Source organism: Phocoena phocoena, chromosome 1 (assembly GCF_963924675.1).
Source record: "Phocoena phocoena chromosome 1, mPhoPho1.1, whole genome shotgun sequence".
Classification (NCBI taxonomy): Eukaryota; Metazoa; Chordata; class Mammalia; order Artiodactyla; family Phocoenidae; genus Phocoena; species Phocoena phocoena.
Genome location: NC_089219.1, coordinates 78,626,142 through 78,651,551, shown reverse-complemented (window position 1 = coordinate 78,651,551; position 25,410 = coordinate 78,626,142). Strand labels below are relative to the sequence as shown.

Sequence of the window (25,410 nt, the reverse complement as noted above, 5' to 3'; positions counted from 1 at the left end):
TATGAATTTTCCTTATATTTTAGTGCTTTCTTCTCCTACATATATTTCCAAAGTTTTAAGTCTTACTTTTGACATTTCATTTGAAATTTTTATAACGGTGTGACACAGAAATTGTTTCTTTTTCCCTTTCCATATGGATAAACAATTTTCCTAGCTCTACCTATGGAACATTTTCTTTTTTCTCCACTAAATTAACATATTGCTTCTTTTATATATCAGTTTCATATATGTGTAGGTCTATCCTTTGGCTCTCTTTCTCCATTTGTAATATGTACCAATTCTACAATAATTGCTACATTTTCATAATTCTTGATATGTGGTAGGGCAAATTCCCTCTCCTCCTCTTTGTTCTTCAGGAATTTCTTAAACTGTTCTTTACTATTATTGCCCTTTTGCTCTTCTATATAAATCTTAGAATGGGTTTGTAAAGTTCTATAAAAAAATGTTGAGATTCTGACTGGAGTTGCATTAAATCTACAGAGCAATTTGAGGAGCACTTGACATCACACCATAAGATGGGATATTTCTACATTCACTTAGGTCTTTAATGTCTCCCAGTGAAGAATTAGAAGCAAAACAAAACAAAAGCAGTCTTGCACATCTTTTGTTAAATTTATTTCTAGGTAACTTAGTTTTGTTGCTATGTAAAAGTTGTGTTTTAAAAATATTATGTATTCTAATTATTTCGTGATGGTCCACAGATATGTCACTGACTTTTTAATCTTCATCTTATAACCAGAATCTTGGATAAACTATGATTGCTAGCAAATTTTAGTCTTTTGAGTTTTGTAGGTTGATAATCATATCTGCAAATAATAACCATTTTATATCCTCCTTTTAACCCTTATATTAAAGGAGTTCAATGTTGCAAAGAAGTAGTAATGACAGGTATCCTAGTTCTATTCCCCAATTTTAAAGAGAATGTTTCCTCATATGGGATGATGCTACTGATTTTAGTTACTTTTGTTTTTTGTTTTACTATAGATACCACTTATCAGTTTAACCAGCTCTGTCCCCCCCACATTAAAGCAAGAATGTGATCAGCTCTTTCTAAATCTATTACTTTTTCTCCTTTAATCCATTACTATGGTAAATGACAATTATAGATTTTCTAATATTAAGCCATCCTTACATTACCAGGATAAACCAAATGTGCTAATGGAAAAGTGTCTTTTGCATACATCACTGAATCTGACTTGGTAATATTTTGTTTAGTATTTTTATATCCATATTCATGAGTGAAATTTGCTAATAACATACTCTTCTTGTATATTTTGTTATCTAGATTATACTGACTTCATAGAATGAGCTAGAAAATATACCTTTTCCCCATTATCTCAAAAACTTTCTATGTGGTTAAAATAATTTCTTCCTTGAAATTTGGAAGGATTCACTTGTAAAGCAATCCAGACCCACTGTTTTCTTTGTGGAAAGACTTTTAACTTCTGCTTTTATTTTTTTAATTGTTATGGGATTATTCAGTCTTTAATTTCTTTCTAGGTTAGTATTCTTATCGTTTTCAAAGATTATCTCCACTATTTTAAGTTCTCAAATTTATTTGTGTTATGTTGAAGTATTTTCTTTCAATTTTAATTAATTATTTTTGCTGTGTTGCGTCTTCGTTTCTGTGCGAGGGCTTTCTCTAGTTGTGGCAAGCAGGGGCCACTCTTCATCATGGTGCGCGGGCCTCTCACTATCGCGCCTCTCCTGTTGTGGAGCACAGGCTCCAGACATGCAGGCTCAGTAGTTGTGGTTCACGGGCCTAGTTGCTCTGCAGCATGTGGGATCCTCCCAGACCAGGGCTTGAACCCGCGTCCCCTGCATTAGCAGGCAGATTCTCAACCACTGAGCCACCAGGGAAGCCCTCGTTTCAATTTTAAAAAATCTTTCTCGCACTTGCATTTTCATTTATAATAGGTAATATTTTTTATGTCTTCTCTCATTTCATCTTTTCAGAGCTGTGCCTACTTTGTTAGCATTTTAAAGGAACAAGATTTTGGCTTTTGTTTCTATTATATTGACTGTTTTTACTATTTACTTTGGTTACTGGTGTTTTTTTTTTTTCTCCTATCTTTTTTTTTTTTTTTTCTCCTATCTTTTTAAACTGAACAATTTGATCCATTTTTTAACCTTCCTTTTTCTAATAAGTAGTTAGTTTATAAAGTTCCCTGGAAGAACCACTTTTGCTGCATCTCAAGTTTTGGTATGTAATGCAATGTTTGTACTATTACTCAGTTATAAGTATTTAATGATTACTATTATTTCATTTTCTCCATTATTGAAAGGGTAAATTTTTTTCTCAAATACTTTATATACACACACACCTATATACACATATATGTAATCTTTTTGTTCTAAGCAGGTAGAAAATATAATTGGTATAACTATACTCTGTAATTTTCTGCCATTTGTTTTATGGCTCAATTTTTGTAAATGTTCCATATGTACTTGAAAAAAACTGTGGAATCCCTTAATTGTTGGAGGCAGAAATCTATGTACGTCCACTGGACCAAGTTTACTGTTTTCTTCTAACATTTTATATCTTTGCTGATTAGAAAGTCTGTTGTCCAATAATGAGTTGAATTCTTCCACCCTCATGGATATTTGCTAGTTTTTTAAAGTAGCTCTAAGAATTTTTGCTTTATGTATTTAGAGACTATTTTATTAAATACATATATGCTTGGAATTATTATGTCTTTTTGGTGAATTGAATCTTTTATCATTGTGTAGAAACACTCTAAGTGACACATTTTTTTCAAGATGGGTCTGAAATCAGTTTTGTTTGATATTAAATAGAGCTACCATAGCTTTAGTTTGATTGGTTTTTGCATTATATGTATTTCCTCCTACTTTTACTTTCAACTTCTCTGCGTACATATGTTTTAGATTTATCTTTTTGTAAACATTATAAAGTCAGATTTCCTTTTAAAAATCTATACCTTGGTTTTAACTAGTGAGTCTGCTCCATTTATATTGCTATACATTTAGATTTCTACCATGTTACCTTTGGTTTGGAATTTATACACACTATATTCTTTCAGTGAATATCCTTGACATTTTATGATTGTACATTTAACTGATCAATACCTTGACACCCAGCTTACCCTTCCCTGACAAAGTGAGAGAGTGGCATGGACATATATACACTACCAAATGTAAACTAGATAGCTAGTGGGAAGCAGCCGCATAGCACAGGGAGATCAGCTCGGTGTTTTGTGACCACCTAGAGGGGTGGGATAGGGAGGGTGGGAGGGAGACGCAAGAGGGAGGAGATATGGGGATATATGTATATGTATAGCTGATTCACTTTGTTATACAGCAGAAACTAACACACCCTTGTAAAGCAATTATACTCCAATAAACATGTTAAAACAAAGAAGACCTAGACACCCCAAAAACACAATAGAATACTTTAGCTCTGATCTTCTCTATCTCAATTTTCTTACATCTGTTGTCCAGAATTTCTATTGACTTAACATAGAAAAAAAAGGCTTCTATGTATGGATTTGGTTTATTTAGATTTACCTAAGTGTTTACCATTTTATTTGCTCACAAGCCTTTTTTGTATCTTTGATCATCTTGGGGGATCATTTTCTTTCTTCTTGAAGCACTTCCTTTAGAGTAGGACCTTGATCATAAACCCTCCTTTAAAAAATATTTTAATTGATTTCATTCTTAAAAAAAGTCTACATCCTACACAATTTCAGGTTGACATTTTATTTTCCAGTGCTCTGAAGGCAATATTCCACTGCTTCTATTATTGTTATTGAAAAGTTAGCTGTTAGTCTTTCCTTTCTCCCTGGGTATTTTCAAAATGTTGTCTTTGTGGTCTGCAGTTTCACTACAATGATTCTATGCATAAATTTATATTTATTCTGTATGGAGAATATTGTACTTATTAAATATTTTTCTTCTCTGGGAAATTTGCAGCCATTATGTCTTTACATATTGCCTCTCTTCCATTTATTCCAATTGTGTCTCCCTTCCATCTTCCATATCTCTTAACTTTCCTTTGGTATCTTCCATTTCCTTATCTCTTTATTTGATTTACTTGGGATTATTTTTCAGATGTATCTTTCAGTTCTCCAGTTCTTTTTTTGCCTGTGTAATCTGTTGTAATGCTTCCACTGAGTTTAAAATTTGGCCATTTATATATTTTTTTTAATTTTTGGATTTTAAAAATGTTTGTTAATTCCTTTCAAATTTCATTTTACATATTTATCCTGGTAAATTTTAGGTATATAAACTTTTTTATATAGTTATTTTAAATTTTGTATCTGAGAATTCTAATATTTGCAATCTTTTGGAGGGGCTGTCTATATTTACTGTTTTTATTGGCTTCATTCAAGATAACTTGCTGTCTCTCATGTATTTGGTGATCTGTGATAGTGTATTACTTGATCTTAACCTGTTGAAATCCTATATATTTCCATCCAGGAAAGCTTTCATTGAGAAAGTATTTGATTCTACTGGTAGATGGAGAGTGATCTGCAAAATAGAACTTGAGCTCCTCAAGAGAATTTTAGCACAGAACATATAAGTTCTACTGCAATTCCAAGGTGTGTTATCCTCATAAAGGTATTGCTATAGAAATCCATCCTTGGCAACTCCACTTCTTCTGGGTGTCTGCATTTCCAAAGTCAGCTCCCTGCCATTTTGGCTCTTATCCTCTCCAACTTCCTACTTCTCTGGCCTAATCTGTGGACTCAGCTTCCATCCCAAGCTCTGAGTATTCTCACTTTTGTGCTTGGATATTCCCTAACTCTTAGGTGCTGAAGCCCTAGTGTGTGCAGATTCATGCTCAAGTTTGTTTGCTTACTTTGGGGTGAGGGGTTGCCAGAGACCACTCTTATCTTTAATGAGACCAGCAATGACTCAAATTATGTTTCGTACTGGATGTCTGAGAGTTTCTACTTAGTCAAGATACTAGAAGAAATTACACAAGATTTTTGACACTTAGAAGTTACTTTACAAACCTACCTCTATTTATATATGTATATATTTACATACATATATTTATAAACACATATAGTTATATATGTATATACATATAAAGCTTATATCTCAGAGAAACACTAGATCTCAAAAGATAGCTAGAAGGTAAACAAGAATTCTATATTAAAACTATGATCCGGCATTTGTTCTTTTGGGTTTCTCATACTCACCCTCAGTTGCTTTGGGAAGATCAGCAGCACCTGTAAAAATTTTGTTAGATTTGAATCTATAATGCAGCTTTCACCTAGTCAACATACAATGGTGATTACATTATGACCTTAATCTGTGTCACAGAGATAGCAGGGTTCTTTTTACATTTCTGAAATATTCCACTTGTAATTTTTGAATAAGATGACTATAAAATGGCTAGTATTCTGTTTTCACTTACCTATTTTCTGAAAGGTCAGATTCTAAAATTAAATAAGTTATTCTCAAACAAGAGAAAAGTACATATAGTACTAGTGCTTGCATTTTAGCATTAATGTTTACCATTCTTCATTTATGAAGACTTTGGTGCCTTTTTTTATCACCTTTCTATCCTTAGTGTCTAGCACACAGAAGACAACCCATAAGTAACCACTGAATGAAAGATGCTACTAAACTTACAGGAACAGAATGCAAAATTTCCCCACTGTTACCAGTGAAGTAGACAATTTGGTTTGACTCTTAATGATTTTGCCCTTCCCTAGGACAAAAAGTACCTGCAAGAAGGCTAACTAAAGTTAACTAGTCTTTGAGATCTTGAATCTAGGAAAGCTAATACATATTCTGACCAACAGGAAGTTTCCAAAAGGAAATAATACTTAAAAACAAAGTTACAAATTACAATCTAATAAACTTTAATTTGTGCATTTGTGGTAATTTATGACTGCAAAACACTTTTTCCTAAAATGACATAAAGGCACATTTAATTTGAATGCATAGTGTACCATTCTAAAATATCTTAATTTCCTTACAAAGTGCTTGAGCAGTCACTTACACATACAGTAATAACAAAATATATTTACATTCTATAGAGTTTAAAAATTTTAAATCTGACTAAAATATATATATTTTTGAAACTACAGAAAAAATTAGTGCTTTCTTCAGCTTAATTGTGTGAATATACCCTGCCCTCTAATTTTTTTAGTGATTGACTTCAATTAAAAAAAAATTCTGTACACTGTGTAGTTACAAAATGCTATGTCAGTTTTTAATGCTAAACGTCTATTTTAGACATTGCTTTCTATGCATATTTGAGAACCAGAAAAGGTGAGCAGACTGTACCTCAAAAGTATTTAGTGTTTTTTTTCATGTTGTATTAACACTGTTTACATTAAAACCAGACAATTAAGCTAAGATCCTCTACTGTCCTTCACCAAGGAAGTTAACTGGCATTTTAAAAGAATTTTAAACAACATATTGCTGCTCCCTCTTCCTGTAAGATTTTCCCCCAAAGGATCATGGGTAATAATCAATTTGTAAGGAAACAGGAATTATCTCTGAACAATTTAACTGTTCTCAGAGTATAGCAAAAACATGCCAACACATCCTGGCAAGGCTGAAATATTCATAAATGTTTTAAGCTTAATTCTCTATAAATCAATGTGCTTTCATTTTTCTCATAGGATTTAAACTTGAACAACTTTTGAGACATGAGATCATAGTGATTAAATGGTTAACTCAGTATGGTTAGTTAACAACTTGCTATTCCTGAGGTATGATGGCCCTAACATGCTAAGCACAGAATCAAAGATGTTATTACTGAACTAGGGAAAAACAATAAAGTCATAGACTAGGAGGGAAAACAATTAAAACAAAACAAAAAAACCCAAAACTCCAGGCAAGTAGAAAAGTCATGGCTTGCAGAAAGACTTCCCTACCCTTATAAGAGCATTAAAAAGCCACAAATGGATCCTCTGAAGAGTTGTAAAAAAGTATTTGATCAAATTATTTTTGAGACTTTTGAGGTACAGCTTTAGTGTTATAATAATTTTTATAAAATATAGACTGTTTTATCAAAAATATTTATACATTCTGTTATAAAATATTGCTTTTGCCCTCAGTAACTGCCAATATAAAATCTGGATCCAGTGGCCTAAAATGTACAAATGCACTTAACGTAAATGCTGGAGTCTGAGGTGTCTGCTTGGCCACTGTACAAAAGTGATGAAGTGGTGAAATTAAATAATAAACCTACGACATAGAATACATTACAACTTGCACATATACATGTTCACAGCATGTATACAATGATAATCCCTATGTTTTAACAAAGATATAGTTCCCTTCTACAGTAGACACAAGAACAAGATGAACTAGGTTGATAAATGTACAATATCAAAAAAAGGAGTAATCAGTTCACTGATTTGGGAAAAAGGTATGACTGAACATACTGAGTATCTAGACTTTGGGAATGCATACAGGTAACAGTATCTTGGTTCAGGCTGATCATAAGTCCTCATTCTTAAAATTTTAAGTAAATGTAGATGTTTAATTGTTTCTGTTTGTTTCAGCATAGTTGGTTTAATAAACATAATTGTTTGGCAAGTAGCTCTGCTGGAAAGCTATGAGGCTCTGTTACACGGTTGGTAAAGATAAGGCAATAAAAATTTTCTCCTAATAAATATAGAAAATTTATAATACATCAACTCATTCTGTTAAAGAAAAAAAGCCCCCAAATGTGCACAAACTAATTTTTTTGATATTACAGTAATTTCTTTACAAAAATAAGAGCATTTGCCTTATTCAAACAGAATCATACTATGTGTGAATAGTAATAGCATTCCAAGCCCTTTTTTCCTCTTTTTGTAAAATACAGCTAAGAAGTTAACTGATTAATTTTCCTTCCATTCAAGACAGGAGTACAGCAAAGCTAGGGACTGTAGAAGAGTGTTTTTTTTTGTTTCTTCTTTTCTTAAAAAATAAGACTATTGATCCAAAAGTATTCATTTCTGATAGATTTTCATGGCCGATGTTCATTCAGCTTAAACTCCATGAAACTGTTTCCAGTGTTCAGATTTACGTTGAAAATACATTGAAAAGCCACTTTTCAAGAAGGTATTAGAATAGTATTTTTAAACACATCTTCATATGTTTAAAAAAAACTCAGAAGCTTTTGTTGGCACAGAGAGCAAATGAAGGGTTGCTATTTTTAGGAGGTCTTCTTATGAGTCAGTCTGCTTGGTTTCACATTGTGTAGCAACTTAACACCAATCAGCAATGTAGTCAAAATCTCTGAACATTTCTTGCTCCTCTTCTGAAAGTATCCTTGGTTCTCGAGGTGGAGTCAGAATAGGTGCTTCTGAGGTAAATTCATCATCAAAATTACTAACATCTTCCCGCCCTCTAATTGTAGGTACAAACGGCGGCTTTACTTTTTTGTCCATCAGAGCACTCCAATCAATTAGCTGGATTACAAAATATAAAATGACCAGTTTAGTTTCCTACTCCTAATTGCTACAGTTTCATAAAAAATTTTAAACTTTCACACTTACTCGGAAAAATGGGTGCTTTTTTACATCCTCTGCATCTTTTTCACCAGCTCCAAGGCGCCGCTCAGGATTTCTTCTTAATAACTAACACAATATAAAGAAAGAAAGTTAATATAAGACCAGGGACTCATTGACAAGGATTCTCATAACTTGCAAAGCTTTAGATGTTTCTTTTGGTATGTGTTTGTCTAAACCATGCAACATCTATAACTGAAAAACAACTTCTAAAATTCTACTGGGAAATGTTCTTTAAAAAATTTCAGTAGTTTTATAAATCATTAATTCTTACCCTTCTCATTATTGAAATGGCTTCTGTAGATAAGAACCTTGGATACCTTACTTCATCATTTACAATACTGTCAAAAACCTCCTCTTCATCATCACCAGGAAAGGGAGACTAGAAGAAATATCCTTGAGTCAGTCAAAATGAGTTTCAGTACAGTAAAATCTCATCATCTATTCAAAGTTCCGAAGTACAATCAAGAACCAGATAGTGAGGAAAATAAGAAAAAGGAAAAACAAAAAAACAGACCCACCAAAACATCAAACAAATAAGGACTACAAGAAATCACAATAGACACACAATAGATAGGTAACTACTAACCAGAGGATACACCATATCCATATACTTTTATTGAAATCTTCTTGTGGAAAGACAGAAGGAAATGGGTAAGGCAAATACAATAATACGTGTTACTACAGAGGGAAGCACAGACTTTGTAGAAATACATCAGACATGGATGTGGTTTGAATTTCACAGTCAACAGCAAACTAATGGTGGCAAAACACAATTAGAGACTGCAGGCATAATGACTGTACTTAGAAGTAACTGCCGGGACTTCCCTGGTGGTACAGTAACTGCCGGGACTTCCCTGGTGGTTAAGAATCACCTGCCATTGCAGAGGACACAGGTTTGAGCCCGGGTTCGAGCCCTGGTCCGGGAAGATCCCACATGCCATGGAGTAACTAAGCCCATGCGCCACAACTATTCAGCGTATGCTCTAGAGCCCGTGTGTCACAACTACCGAGCCTGCGCCCTAGAGCCCACGCTCCACAGCAAGAGAAGCGACCGTGGTGAGAAGCCCATGTACTGCAACGAAGAACAGCCTCCGCTCATTGCAACTAGAGAAAGCTTGCATGCAGCAACGAAGACCCAACGCAGCCAAAAATCAATAAGTAAATAAATAAAATAAACCTATTTAAAAAAAAAGTTCAAGTATGTCAGAGCTTACAGAAACAACTAGTATGAGTACTTCTGGCACTCACAGAAAATAAAGACCACTGTGGATTAGGGATAAAATATATCTTTCCATCTTTATGCTTTTCTAAATAGAGGTGAAAAATTCAGATCTGAACCCATGGTCTTAAGAAAAGAAATAAATTTGGGTATATTAAGTACCCTATCCTGCAGGCAGCAAACCACAATGGTTTACAGACAGGTTAAAATCCCTGCTCCACCATATGAGAGCTGTGTGACTTTAAGCAAGCTATTAACTTCTTTGTGTCTCTATTTATGCATCTGGAGATAAACATAAGACTACTATTGAGCTCATTAAAGTTTGCTGAAAAATTAAATGAGCTAATACTTATAAAGCACACAGAATAGTGCCTAGCACACAGTAAACGTTTTAATTTGCTATTTCTTTTCCTCCTTTTCCAAGTTTCCACTCCAATTTGACATATCAAAAGGTACTGTCATTGGATGAACTAAATTCATTTATTTACTTGTTTGGTATAAGTGTCACTAAATGACAATCACAGAGCAAAACTTTAGAAATTTCTGACATTCAATAATTTAGTCATTCATCATTCAGCTACTAGTTTTTTCATGCCTAGCATGTTCAAGGTTGGTCATTGGCATTAGGGAAACGGCAGAACAATGAACCAATGCAAGGTAATTTTTCTTGCATCTCAAGATCATCAAACCCATCTAAGTAATTTTCTATTACTTGTCTAAATATTTACTCTTTTTTAATTCCACCCTAATTTATCATTTCCAAAAACTTATAACAAAATAAATTAGTCTCTTCTTACTGCTTTATTAATTAGATATAATTCACTGTTTTCTAAGTGGTAACAATTTCTGCATACAACTAAGTTATGCCCAGAAATTTATTTTAAGTTAATCTAAAGAAAATAGTAGGAAAAAATGTTAATCTTTTCAATGCTACTGTATCGCTTTTGAAGGTAACATTTATTTTTGACTAATATATATAGCTGACCTTTCTTTACAGGTACAGAGTACATTCCTTTTATCAGTCTTCTTGCTTTCTATTTCTTATGAAATAATCAGTTATGTGTGATTAAAAATATAACCAGAGCAACACTGAAATATAAGAAACTATTTCTGAAGCATTGGTATACATTCCACAGATAATATAAAACTCTAAAAAAGATGGTGAAGGTAATATAGGATCATAGGCAATTACTAATATATATATAAATATTTATTAAGCTTAAGTTCTACTTATGCAGGAAACATATTAAGTGGTTTTATAAGTGACATGCTTTGTTCTTTCAATCACGTTTCCCTTTTACCTATTTTATACTGCTTACCTCACCAACGAGCATTTCATATATAAGTACGCCAAGGCCCCACCAATCTACAGCCCTTGTATAGGATGTTTCTGTTAATACTTCTGGGGCAAGAAATTCAGGAGTGCCACAAAATGTGCTTGTCCTATCTCCAAACCCCATTCCTGAAAAAGGTAAAATTCAAATATTTGTTAACACAGAAAAAAATCTGGCAAAAAAATTAGAAGATATCCTTAGGAAGCAAAATTAAAGGTGTACATTTGTGCATGGTAATCAAACTCAAAATACATTAAAGACTTTAGCTAACTCGTTTTCTAAATATGTTTCCCAAAATTTAGTAATAAATTAGTCAAATATACATTCTACATATTGAAGAAAATGTCTCATTGTATTCTAAACTGCTAAAAGCACATTATACACATCATCCTATGAAAGCTGACTTGTTAGTTGGGATAGGAGGAGAGGAGCCTCAGGTAACTTATCTGCAGAGGTGACAGCTGAGTTGAGTGAAGGATGAGCAGACATTAGTCAGCAAATAGAGCTGAGATGAGTGATAGTGGTGGACAGACAAAGACTGTAAGCAGTTTATTGTTGTTGCAATAGAAAGTACTAGGCAGACAGCTGCAAGAGATCTGGCTGGAGAGGGAGGTAGGCAGATCAGGAAGGGCAATGTATATCACATCTTTGCCACTGAAGGTTTTCAGTAGCGGCGTACCATGGTCAGATTTGTATTTATATGTGCCCCTTTTGCATTTTAGCAATTACATGGCAGACTGATTTGAGGGAGAAAGAGAACAGAGACAGAAAAGTTAAAAGGCTATTAAAGTAGTCTTTTCAAAACAAGATGATGGTTGGCAGAGGTAGAGGGAAGATGAAAACTTAAGAAATATTAAGGAGGTAGATGTCAGCACAATTTGGTGATTAACGGGATGCAGAAAGTAGTGAAGAGGAGAGAGTCCAGGATAATTCCACATTTTCAAATTGGGAGATTGAGAGGATTGTGGCACCATCAACTTCAAACGAGACGGAGGAAAAGAAACTTGCTTGTGCAGTGTTTGAGGTACCTGCTGACCAAGTAAAACTGTCTAGTAGATAGTTGACTATATATGTCAGGAAAGGAAATAATAGATTTGGAAATCATTAGAATATAGCTGCTAGTTAAAAACTACCTGAGAAAAGCAATGGGCTAAGGCCAGACTCTAGAGGAACAAAAACATTTAAGTCAATAGTGTCCAAAAAAGGAAAAAAAACTTTCATTAGATTCAATAATTAGGAGGTCAGTTGTTGGTAACTGATGGACACAGATTTATAAAGTTCATTCATTAATTCATCCAATTACTTATTAATTAAGCATTCACTGAATACTTAAGCTGTGCCAAGCACTATACTATATACTATGGAAAGAAAGCTGAATAACAAACAGGAAGCTATCAGAGTAGAGGGGGAGACAGACAATGTTTGCTACAGTACAGTGTATTAAGTGTACCTATTTACTATATGTTAGACACTGTGCCACATACTTATCTCTAATTCTCATAATACTCCTAAACAAGAAGGATATTTATTTTATAGCTGAGGAAACAGACTCAATGAGGTTAAAAGTAACTTGTCCAAAGACACAGGGCAAATAAGTGGCAGTGCCAGGATTCAAACTTAGGACTGTGTGGTGCCTAAGCCCATGCTCTTTATAATTTTCTTATGCTACCTCTTGATTCAAATTTCCCCAGTTTACATATTTATTTACATATGTTTGTGTGTGTACTCACACACGTATAGGTACATAAAAGATTCTTGAGGCATATGCATATATTTTTCCTATTTTAAATGCTAAAAGTTTTAAGAAGCAGGAGAGAAGTTTTTAGGCACGCATAATTTACTCTGCACAATCCCAGCAAAGCAAAAAATTTGGTGCTTAACCAATGCTTTCTTAGAGTAGAGAGAATTATTAATCATACAAAGAGAATCTTATTTTTATACTATGATTTCTGAAAACCTAACCTTATTCATATTCACAGAATAAATTCTTAATAATATGATAATTAGGTTATATGAACAACCTATAAGTCTCAATAAAGAATAAGTTAAAGTTTAATTTTTAATAAATTAAAAAATACATTTTGCTCTCCATAGACAAATTTGGAAACTTCCAAAGTACAAAGGAATAGTAATCTATTAGAAAAGGCACTTTAAAATACCCAATTACCTTCTTTGCAAAGACCAAAATCAGCAATTTTCACAAAGCCCTCTGTATCTAGCAATAAGTTATCCAATTTCAAATCTCTGTTCAGGATAAAAAAATGCAAAATGAAAAAAAAATCAATAAAATCAGTAGATAATATAATAAAAATATCATTTTAATAGGAGCCGTACTTTCTCTTTACTAAAAATGAATTTTTTCAAGTTATGGTTTGAGATTTAAATACTATATTACAAATGTTCATTTTTTTCCTTTTGGCAAGTTTATTACTTTACAAAAAATAATTTCTGAATATTTTCCCCGTTATGCAGAAAAGGAAGAATGTATCTAAAACAGAAATGTTTGATCTATTTAAATATATATTTTAAAGCTCAGAAGGAGTTCATGGATCTTTAACTCAAGTTTAATTAATTAATTAATTCTTTAATTAATTAATGGCCATGTCACGCAGCTTGTGGGGATCTCAGTTCCCCTACAAGGGACTGAACCTGGGTCACTGCAGTGAAAGAGCCAAATCCAAAGCACCAGACCATCAGGGAGCTCTCGGACTTGGACTAACTTTGAAGTTTGCCTACACGCCATCCATAAGAATGAATTATCAAACAAACAGTATAAGTAAGGTATAAGGGAGCAGGTTTAACCTTCTAAGAGAATAATTCAAAATAAAGAGGAAGCTATTAAGTCATATTAAATGATTACAAATTAAGTTGAAAATATTTTATTCTTTAAGTTAAATAGGGCCATTAGGAAACTGTTATCTTGGAAACATTGTTAGAAGTTTGAATAAACTGATGTTTACAGTCTTTTAATTCTTACTGGCCTTCCCATAATTTGTCTGATCTAGAGCAATGTTATTCAAAGTGTTAACCACAGACTAATTGCTGGGCTATGAACTACTTCTAACTAGTCTGCAATTTGGTAAGGAGTTTGTGTCAGTACATAAATCAGATATGTCACCAAGTACACTGTCTAGCTGACAGCAAGGCTTAATGAAGGAAGCAAGGTGATGTTTTATAATCTGGCACAAGTGGATCAGTTGAATATAAAGTATTCACCAGGATGAATATTGTTGGTAAATTGTGTTATCATAGGTCAACTTATAATTTGACTATTCTAATTAGGTAATGGGCAGAGGACCAGTAACAAAGAAATTTATCATATAATTATTGTGTTAACCATGTCTTTCAAAATTGGAGTTTAACTTTCTTAGTGATCAGTTATCATACAAAAGAGAAAATTAAGAAGCTCCTTAAACAAAATATCCTTCTTAATTATCTTTAATTCTACTTCATATCAAAATAAGCAATTAGAAAATATCAAAACTTTACTTACCTATAAACAATTTTGTGTTCATGTAAATACTGCAACCCAAGAACTACACATGCAGCATAAAATCTGTTTTAAGAATTAAATCAAAAGAAGTTTAATAAATTCCACTACTCATGAATCCCAGTTTGTACTTTTATGCTTCAAAGCAGAACTCTGTAGTTAACTAATTTCACAAGTATTTATTTAGTCCTTACTATGTGCCAGACATATAAGTAAGATATGTGCTAAATATTAGGGGTGAAATTTAAAAGTAAGAAAAATGCAGTCTCTAAAATGGAAGCCATTAACTTTGCCTGGTGGAGTCACTGAAGCCGTTGTGGTAGACATTTGATCTGGTTCTTCGAAGAAAGTACAATATGCCATCATAAAGGCAGGATGGTATGAAAGGTAGAACTTTTGTATGGGAAATATAGGGTATGCTCCTAAGAGGGAAAGGAATAGGCGTGTAAAAGGCATAACCTGTTTGACAACCATAATGAGTTTGTTGTGGCTGAAGTAAAGGATAAGGAAGAAGTAGCGGGAGATGCAGCTGAAAAGATAGCCTGAGATCAAGTTGTGAAGGACCTTGAATGTCATATTATGAACACAGGCATACCTTGTTTTACTGTGTTTTTACTTTATTGTGCTTCACAGACAACTGTGTTTTCTTACAAATTGAAGGTTGGCAACCCTGAATGGAGCAACATTATGGGCTCCATTTTTCCAGCAGCATTTGCTCACTTCAGGTCTCTGTGTCACATTTTGGTAATTCTCTCAATATTTCAAGTTTTTCATCATTATTATATTTGTTATGGTGATCTGTGATTTCTGACATCATTATTGCAAAAAGATTACGACTTGCTGAAGGATCAGATGATTGTTGGCATTTTTTAACAATAAAGTATTTTTTAATTAAGGTATGTATATTGGTTTTTTTTAGACATAATGCTATCGAACACTTAATTGACTACAGTATAGTGTAAATGTAACTTTTATATGCACCAGGAAACCAGAAAATTCACGACTCACTTTATTATGATATTTGTTTTATTATGATGTTTGTTTCAGTATGGAACTGAACCTGCAATATCTATGAGGTATGCCTGTACTGAAAATTCTTCTCTTAGTGATAGCAAATCAAACAATTTTAATCAGGGCAGAATAATCAGATTTATGTTAGAGAACTTTCTTGATAGTAGTATGAAGTGGAGTGGAAGTAGGTAGATATCCAGAGGGAAAAGGAACAGATAAGGCTAAAATGATAGTACAGATGAAAGATCATGAGTACCTCTAATGTAGTGGCAACAAAGAGAATAAGAGATGGATTCAAGAGAAACTTTAAAACGAGCATGATAGGACTTGGTGTCTCATCAGCTATAAAGGATGAGGGAAAGGGAAAAGATGAAGATAACTCTCAAGGTTTCCTTTTTATTGTAATGAATAGGTGGAGAAATACAGAAGTAGCCAAAGTTTTGTGGGGAAAGTGAGTTTGCCTTTAGACATATTGACCTCAAATTGCCTTGGGACAGGTGAAGAGGTCTAGAAATGGATAAACAGGTTTAGATCTTAGAAAAACTTCAACCCAGCTAGAATATTAACTCTTGAGGGATTGGACCATGTTTGTCTTTTTCAGTGTTTAGCCTAAATGCTTAGCAAAATGCTTGATACACAATAGCCTTACTGAATAAGGAGGTAGGTAATAAATAAATGAATGAATTAAAAAATGCAGATCTGTCTTCAGTGTAGAATAGCCTATAAGGAGACACTTAGGAGAATCAGTTCTTAATTTTACAAGTAACACATGGATATTTCCTCTATAAAATACACATAATACCCCTACCCTAAAGCACAATTTTTCATTCATCCATCTCCATTTCACCCTGATGCCACTACTATCCATAAAGGTAACTACTTTTGTTAGTTTGGTGAATGTCCTTCAAATTTTAGAATGCATTTACGTGTACATGTAGATATGTTTTGTGTTTCTTTATTTTTACAAAAATGGAACCATAATTTGGAGATTTTTTTAAATGCAACTATTTATAAATATTTGATTATACATTAGATCTTATGTAATTATTTATCCTAAGTTTAGAAGATTTAGCTGAAGTCCATTAAAACAAATGTGATTCTAAAATTGCTTAAGGTAGTTTTTTTGAAGCAAACTTATTTTGGTGGCAAAACAATACTGTAACAATCATAAAAATACCCTGATTTCTCTTTTGCTCCATTATTTGTAAACAGATTGTCCTAATGATACTTAATAAATAACTGGGTATACTGGGTATCATCAAATCAAACCTTTAAGATAAATATTTTACAGAAGCAGAAAATGAAGCTCTCAGAAAGAGTAACTAATTTATCTAAAGCAACATAGCCAGAACACAGCAAAGCTAGGACTCAAATTAATTTCGATTCCTTCGTCTCAAGCAATAAGAATACAATGTTTGCCTAGCATATGTGAGTCACCCTTCTAGGTGTTCCACTAGTACATAGAATACACATAGTTCTTGTTGCTCCCCTTTAGTGAGGGGAGACAGACAATAAAAATGTAAAAAATAAATAAGGTGATTTCAGGTATAAAGTGCTATGGAGAATATAAAATATAAAATAGAGTGTGGCCTGATTTAGACGTTAGTGATACAGTGGTATTTTAATTAAAGTAATGAGGAAAGACCTCCAAAGAAATGACATTTGAGGTGAGATCTGAATGATTAGAGGGAGGTACTTTAGATATGAAGTATTGCAATAAAGCGTTTTATTCTTGTATTTCACTGGGCTTAATTGTTTCATTGGTACTATACAATTTGTACTCTCAGCAAAAATAAAAAGTTTGTTAAGGCAGAATAGGATTTTATATTTATTAAAGAAAAGGCATAACAAAACAAATTCCCAAGGCAGTTAGCACAAGGCTAGGCGTAGTCTAGATGCCCTGCTTTTAATTTTTAAATATTAATTTTTAAATATGCAGGGAATTAATTATTAGTAGCCTTCTATTATTTTGTGGCTTTTGCCTCCTTTTCTGAAAGCTTCACTACCCATCAGAACTAATGCCCTAGTACTACTATCTGCTGTATTATACTTCTGATGGTTATGAGAATCAAATAAAGGAATGAAAGTAAAAATGTTACACAAATGTCAGCTGTCAGAATACAGACAAGTGATAAAAATTCAATAATAAATTCAATAAAGTTTTACTACTGGTTTATGATTTTTATGATTTGGGTTACGTTTTGGAGGTAGAATTTGGATGTTGCATGTAAGGAAAAAAGAGAATCAAGAATGACTCCTGTGTTTTGGCTTGAACAACTGGTAGATGGTATTGCCATTTAATAAGAGAGAAGCCTAGAAGAGTAACAGGCTGGGGAGTGGTGGGTGAGGTGGGGGAAAATGGGAAATATCAGGCGTTCATTTTGAGATGTTAAACAAGAAATACTTATTAGTCATATAAAGGGAAGAGTCAAGTTGGCTGCTGAATGTTATTGGAATTGGAAGTTTAGGTAAGAGGTAAGGGCTGGAGATATATATTTGGTAAACACCTGCATATACAGTGTAGCTATTAAGAGCATTTTCCTAGGTTCTAATCCTAGCTCCAACACTTAAGAGCTTTAAAACTGGGATAACAACAGGGGAAGAATATATATAATTATGTTTAATCACAAATGTTTGCTATTATTTATTCTTTTGCATCTGAGTGAGTAAAACCTTCATATAATATCAAAATCAGAAACTACAAAAAGGGTTTTAGTGTTAAATTAAAATATTTAACACAGTACCTGACATCCGATAAGCATTCAGTGAAATATATATTTTAAACAGTATACCCAGTTATTTATTAAGTATCATATCTGGATTCCATGCCTTTCATTGGAGGTGATACGCATACCAATTTCTTTTATATTCTTTAGAGGTATTGTAAGCACATGCAAGCAAACACTTAAGACATACTCTTTTAAATTACCCTTTAAAATGCAAATACAAATATTTCATACAAATATACAATACAAACTCTTCTACATTTTCTTTTTTCACTTAACAGTGTACTTTGAGTATAGTTAATATTTAAAGCCATGGTCCTAGATGGCATTCCCTAGGGAGAAAATATACTGGAAAAAAAGAAATTTTACTAAAATAAACCTAAATTGTATATCTAAATTATCAATTGTGATTTAGGGTAATCCATGAAATTTTCAACATGAACAACAGAGAAAAATAGATACATTTATTTATGGCAAAAAGGTAAGTAAGGAGTTCTATTATTTCTTCATCTATTTTCCATATGAGGGAAAAAAATAAATCTAAAATTCAAAGAGGTTTTTCCTTCCCAGAAAGAAATCAGTCATGAAGAAACTCAGAGAAATGCTAAATACTCACACAGCTCTTGGTTCAGAAAAGACATCAGTATGAATGTGCATCATTAGGTCCCCACCGGCAGCATATTCCATTACAAAGCAAACATGCTCTTTGGTTTGGAAACATGCAAAAAGGTTCACCAAAAAGGGATGCCTTACACTATTCACAGTTTCAAAAATTCTTTTTTCACACATCAGGCTGTAAGAGAAAACATTTAAAAATCACTGGTTTTTTTTTTAAAGTTCTAGTTGGAAATAACATTCTTTAAAAATTAGTAAACTCTAAAATGAGCAAAGTTCTTAATCATTATAACTTTAAAACCATAAAATGTGTCCTAGTTTTGCTACAAATGCTTTGAAAAATTTGGGCTACTTGATATATATAACTTTAATAGAAATATATTAATGAAAACTAAATATGATTAGCATGACATAAGTTCACATTGATAGTATCAGAGTAGCACACATATGGCTAGTGGTAATAGTTAATAAAAAAGGCTTAATTAGGAGTGAATTGTGAAAAATTTTCATGAATTGGTCAAAGGATTTAGCAACCTAAAGCATAATTTTAAAATACAAATTTTCTACTCAAGGCAATTTCAAGGACAGTATATATTTATAATTCACAAGCTATGGTATCCAAATATTCTATCATATAATATATGAAGCTGAGAGGTAAAGATACACTGCATAAATTTTTAATTTAGAAGGCTAACTGGAAAATAAAGAGGTTACATGGAGAATTCTATAACATACTTCAAGGAAGCTCCTGGAGAATGATACAATTTACCTATAAAATCTATAGCTATCACAGGTTTCCCTGTAAGAACTCTTACAAGCTGCTTAAAAGAACAGTGGTCAAACTTACTGACTCTGAAACAATTTTGCCTAAATAGCAAAAAATACCACTCTTCTTCCCCCTGAAAATATTTAGTAAATCAACCTGACTTAAAACTCAAAGCAGACATGTACACACTGCTATATTTAAAATGGATAACCAACAAGGACCTACTGTATAGCACAAGCAACTCTGTTCAGTACTATGTAAAAACGTAAATGGGAAAACAATATGAGAAAGAATAGATACATGTGTATGTATAACTGGGGAAAAACAAAAAAAAAGAAAACAAAATCTAAACAACAACAACAAAAAACACCTCAAAGCAGAAGAAAACCAGGTCAAATATTATTCAAATACAACTTGGAATTAACACTTTAAACACCTGATCAAAATAAATATACCTACAGATGTATTTTATTACCAATTAAATTACATTTATGTTTCTAATATAAAATGGGCATTTTTGCTTGTTTTTGAGACTGGAATCAAAAATTGACATTAATGTTTGTTGAAAAGCATTAATAATGCTTTCATTTTTAAAATTAAAGAACTCCTTAGATGTGTGTGTGTGTGTGTGTGTATTTGGTTATTGATTTCAAAATAACAAAGCAAAATTCTAATGTTAGAAGGAGGTAGACCCATTCTCCTTTCTTTTGGATCTCTTCAGAGTTAATTTTAAAAAGTTTAACTTAAAGATTAAAGCATTTGTTTGGGTATCCAGATTATACTGCTATGAACATTTAAGAGTATACCTGTTGTGTAGAAGGAACATGGAATTTTTATTGCTCTGTTAATATAGTTGTATTCTGAATTATGAACTAAAACACCTGTTCAGTTTTAAATACTGACAGTAAATGCAGCTATTATGAAATAGTGTTTAAACTCCATTTAATATGGTCACATTCTAGATGAACTCTTACCCTCTTATTTCACACAATCTGTTTACAACTTTACATATACTCAAAACAGAAAGCCCCACTGTAATTGTTTCTAAAGCGTTGGGCTTATGTCTACATACATTTACAAGGTTTCTAAATGTTACTACAAATTGTCACTATTAGAAATAAATTCACAGAAGATTAGAAAGAACAGTTAATAGCTTTGACTTTATCACCATTTAAATTTATTGGAAAACAATGTCTAATTGGGCAAGATCTGTAAGACAGATTCTAAAACAATTGATTTACTATGTCAATCTAAATTTTGGCTAATGAGGATAAAATATTCAGGTGAAATAAGACAAACTGGCAAGATGTTTTGGGCTCAACTAGATGGCAAACGTGGCCTCTTCACTGTGTATGGTTTATGGGTGAATTACTAATCCACTATGGGTGAATTACTAATTCTCAGCTGGATAAGTATAAGGTTAGACCTGTGTTGAACATGTAAATGGTCTAAAGGATTAACCAGAATTCCTCTTAAAATGGTTTTAATGCCATTCATAGAATTGTTTGATGAGGACTGACAATATTGATGAGGGCTGGATAGATGTCTCAGGACTATTAGGTAAAGGAGGAAGGATTTTTATAGACCCCAACAGGAACAATAATTTTAATTTTAAGCATTATACAGCACACCAGAAAGCTGCTCCATAAGTCTCTAACTTTTCCCAATCTAATCTAAATTGTATATTCTCCTTAAAAGTCCATGAAACAATCCAACCTTATTCAAAACTTCAAACTTCATTCTGTCCAGAACATTTTCCTCTATCTTGTCATTTCTCTCCTCTCCATGTTCCCAAATATCTTCCATCTGCCAAAGATCAGCACAAATCCAATCTTCTTTACAAGGCCTTACCTAAATCCACCAGCACACCTTCATTTGATGTTCCCCCTGTTATGAGCTGCGATTATCTATATTGTTCAGCTTAAACTCAAACATATCTAATCTGTTTTATTTATATAACTAATGTATTTATGTTTTATCTCCCTAAGTGACTAGTTCCACTCTAACATTTTTGGGTGTACTTCCTTCAGTACATTATTAGACATGATAGAAACTTAAAAACTATATAAATAGTTATTTTGGTCAGTGGAAAATTACAACATTAATAAAGCTAATCTTAGGATTAAATCATATATACGTATATATGATATACATAGAAAATCTGGCTAGCTGTGTTTTTGTTCTGCAACTACAAAAATATACTTCCAAGTCTATTCTGTTGTTTTGAAATATGAACTGGTAAGACAAGGAAGCTGAGTGAGGCATAACAGTAACACACATTTAACATTCCGACTCAGGAGTGGGGGAAGATGGCACTCAGAAAGAAGTTCTACTAATGGTAGGTGGAAAACGTGATCTTTGTACATGAATTACATTACTTTGAAGTTAGTACCTAATTTGTGTTCCTTAAAAAAGATGTAGATTTGTGGTTACCAGAGATGGGGTGAGGGGAGGGGAAATTGGATGAAGGCAGTCAAAAGGTACAAACTTCTAGTTATAAGATAAATAAGTACTAGAGATATAATGTACAATATGATGAAGTTAACATTGCTGTATGTTATATATGAAAGTTGTTAAAAGAGTAAATCTTAAGAGTTCTCATCACAAGGAAAATATTTTTTTTCTATTTCTTTAATTTTGTATCTCTATGATGTTCACTTATTTTGACAATCATTTCATGATGTATGTAAGTCAAATCATTATGCTATACACCTTAAACTTATACAGTACTGCATGTCAATTATATCTCAATAAAACTAGAAGAAAAAAAAACAAACCAAATAACAACAAAAACAAGTTGATTTGGAATTTTCTATAAGTAAAATAATAAAATTCTCACTAGAAAGAGAAAATTTAGAAAGGAAAACTGTCGTTAAGAAACATCAAGTATTTCAGAAACAACTATAGGAAAAAAACCCCCACTGATATGCAATAACATTGAATTCTATGGATCTATTAAAAGGATGAGATAGAAAGTGGATATAAAAGATTTCTGCTTAGTTGTTTACTATTCAGACTTGCAAGTTATATAACTATGCTGGTCTGTTTTCTTACTTTCTAAATTAATTTTTTTCTTGTCTTCCTCTAATTGCTCTTTTTTCTGCTGCCTTCCTCAAAGTCCTCTAAGAGTGAGTTTTATTTCTCACTCTGAATTTTACATTTCTCTGTTTTTCTGGTTCTACTGGAGATTATTTTACTTCCATGTTACTGAATACATGGATTTATAACTGAAGTTAGATAAAGATTACTCATCAACTTTTCACTAAGGCTGGATTAAATTTAAGTAGGGGTAATGTCCCAGGTTCTGGCTAAAGCTTCATCCTCTAATCCAGACATACTTCTTTAAAAGTAATATTATTCTATCTATATTTAATTAGGAAGTTTTTTCCTACAGAGACGTGGCTCAAAGTAGTAACAATGTAGCAGAAAGTTATATAAACCACCAAGTAATTACCACTTTCCCATTATTAACTGGGTAGTACCAGTCTCCTATTATTTTAGGATATAAATGAATTTACCATATATGAATCTGGAATAAAGCAAACATTCTTCCAGATAAGAAAAACATTTGACCTTACCATTACTGTAATTAAAACAAACTGACAGTGTAATTAAAGGTTTGCTTTAACTATTTATGTAACAGAAATATACAGTTGTTAGCATATACTCTAGTGTTCAGAATATTTCAAAAATATTATGCAAAATCTCTCTAAGTAGTTTTAGATCAGGGAGGAGTTTATTTTGATATAATTGAGAAGTATGAGAAATGGATAAAAAACAAATAGGCAAATCCAAAAGGAAAAGATTTTTTTATATAAAGGAAACCTGCATCTTTTAAGATCTATCCTAATTCTAAGAACTTCCCATGTCATGGAAAAAATATTAAAAATAGCAATTTGATATATCTATATGGCACTTAATATAATTCGGTAAGGCAAGTATTACCAAAAAATATATTTTAAAAATATGTGGGTTAACTGAGGCTCAAAGATGTTCAGTGAATTGCCCTGGGATCAAATCATTAATTAAGAAGGAACAATCAGAACTAGAGAAGTCTTCTCACTGATTATCACAGGCTGTTCTCATTATACAGGGCTGTCTTCTATTAATATCAACTGGTGCTTCCTGAACTGGTGGTTTAAGAAAAATACTGCTCCTTCTAAATATCAAATGAAAGCCTCATTCTGTAATAAATATGCCACTTTATTATACAATAATTTCCATGTTGAACCACTCCATTAATTTGAGATAGTCTTTTTAAAGTATATTCTCTAACCTAATTACAATATTATCCCCAAAGTCCTTACGTTTTAATAATTGTAGAGGCAGAGGTATCCGTATCAATGTACACCCAGAAATGTAAGATGCTGTGGTCAAAAAATACCATTTTCAGAAACATAGAGCAAAAAATAGATGTAGGTGCATTTTCAAAAGCAGAATATATTAACCATTCAGTTAACTGAAGATTATTTGTAAATGACATCTTATTACTTCTGTAGTATGAACAGGAAATAGCCTCACCCAACCACAGATGTATAACAGTTCCTTTTCCATATAAACAGTTTAACGTTTCCAAGTATAAAAGCTTATTAGAATTAGTTTAAACATTTCATCATCTTTCCTTGGTATTCACTCAGCAGTAAAATGTCTTAAGAAGGGGAAGAGGGAGTTAGCTAGACAGAAAAACATTTAATTAATGCCTACCTTATGCAGTAATTTATTTAGTTTCTTTACTTATTACAGTTGACCCTTTAACAACACGGGGGTTAATCCGTGCATAATTTATAGTCGGCCCTCTGTATCTGCAGTTCCTCCACATCTGTGGATTCACCAACCATAGACCATGTAATATTGTAGCATTTACTGTTGAAAAATATCCATGTTTAAATGGATCCATGCAGTTGAAACCCATGTTATTCAACGGTCAAGTGTATTAGGAAAATAGAAAGTTTTGTTGCTGCAATACATACAGATTTTTCACGATAAGCTACATTTTCAGAAAAATAAAGAATTTCATTTTTAAAAAACTAACCTGTCTACTTCATCTCGAGCCACAATGTCTCCTTTCTTTAAGGCTTTTATAGCAAACATTTCATTAGTGTGTTTATATTCAGCCAAAAGCACCTGAAATGAGATTAAAATAATTATTTCCCATGTGAGTTATTACTGTTGTAGGCATTCCAAGAAAATTTAAAAGATTACCTTTCCAAAATGTCCTCTACCCAAGACAGCACAACACCGGAAGTCTTGTAGATTAAACTGAAACATTTGTTGAGATCTGAAAACAGTAACGTCAATCAAAAATAAGGCAAAAGTATGGGACTAAACATGTAGCAAAGCTGTGTACATATTCTTTACCTTCTGTCCTCAAGTTCATGAATATCACTATATTCTAGGCCTGATTGAGGAATATCAGGCTCATATTCAGATTGAGATTTTGGAAGTAGTCTATTTCTGTCATTCTCAGTATCAAAAACTGTTTCTGAAACCTGTAAAATATTAAACACTCATTAAATCATAGAAACATTCAGAAAACAACTTATTAGGTAAGGATAGTTAAAGAAAAAAATGTTAAAAGTTGATATAAATATAAGTGAGAAAATAAAATTCAGATATTGGATATTCATTTTTATAGTTATTAATTATATATTACTCTTATCTAAAAAAGGTAAAAAAATGAATACATTGGAAAAAACAAAAACACTAATTTGAAAAGATACACGAGCCCCAATGTTCACAGAAGCACTGTTTACAATAGCCAGT

At 32.5% G+C, this 25,410-nt stretch overlaps 1 protein-coding gene across 3 annotated transcripts in view; it reads right to left on the bottom strand.

Annotated features, from left to right (window-relative positions):
• Positions 1 to 8,180: 8,180 nt before the first annotated feature.
• Positions 8,181 to 25,410, bottom strand: part of PKN2 (protein kinase N2) — an 85,577-nt gene continuing 68,347 nt past the window's right edge. For all 3 annotated transcript variants that reach the window (XM_065885762.1, XM_065887145.1, XM_065886460.1), the window contains 10 exons: positions 25,006 to 25,136; positions 24,850 to 24,925; positions 24,680 to 24,771; positions 18,883 to 19,059; positions 14,533 to 14,595; positions 13,207 to 13,283; positions 11,025 to 11,167; positions 8,758 to 8,865; positions 8,472 to 8,552; positions 8,181 to 8,384 (listed from right to left, as the gene is read on the bottom strand). In XM_065885762.1, coding sequence (XP_065741834.1) covers positions 8,181 to 8,384; positions 8,472 to 8,552; positions 8,758 to 8,865; positions 11,025 to 11,167; positions 13,207 to 13,283; positions 14,533 to 14,595; positions 18,883 to 19,059; positions 24,680 to 24,771; positions 24,850 to 24,925; positions 25,006 to 25,136 — 1,152 coding nt within the window. The remainder of the gene's footprint in view (positions 8,385 to 8,471; positions 8,553 to 8,757; positions 8,866 to 11,024; positions 11,168 to 13,206; positions 13,284 to 14,532; positions 14,596 to 18,882; positions 19,060 to 24,679; positions 24,772 to 24,849; positions 24,926 to 25,005; positions 25,137 to 25,410) is intronic.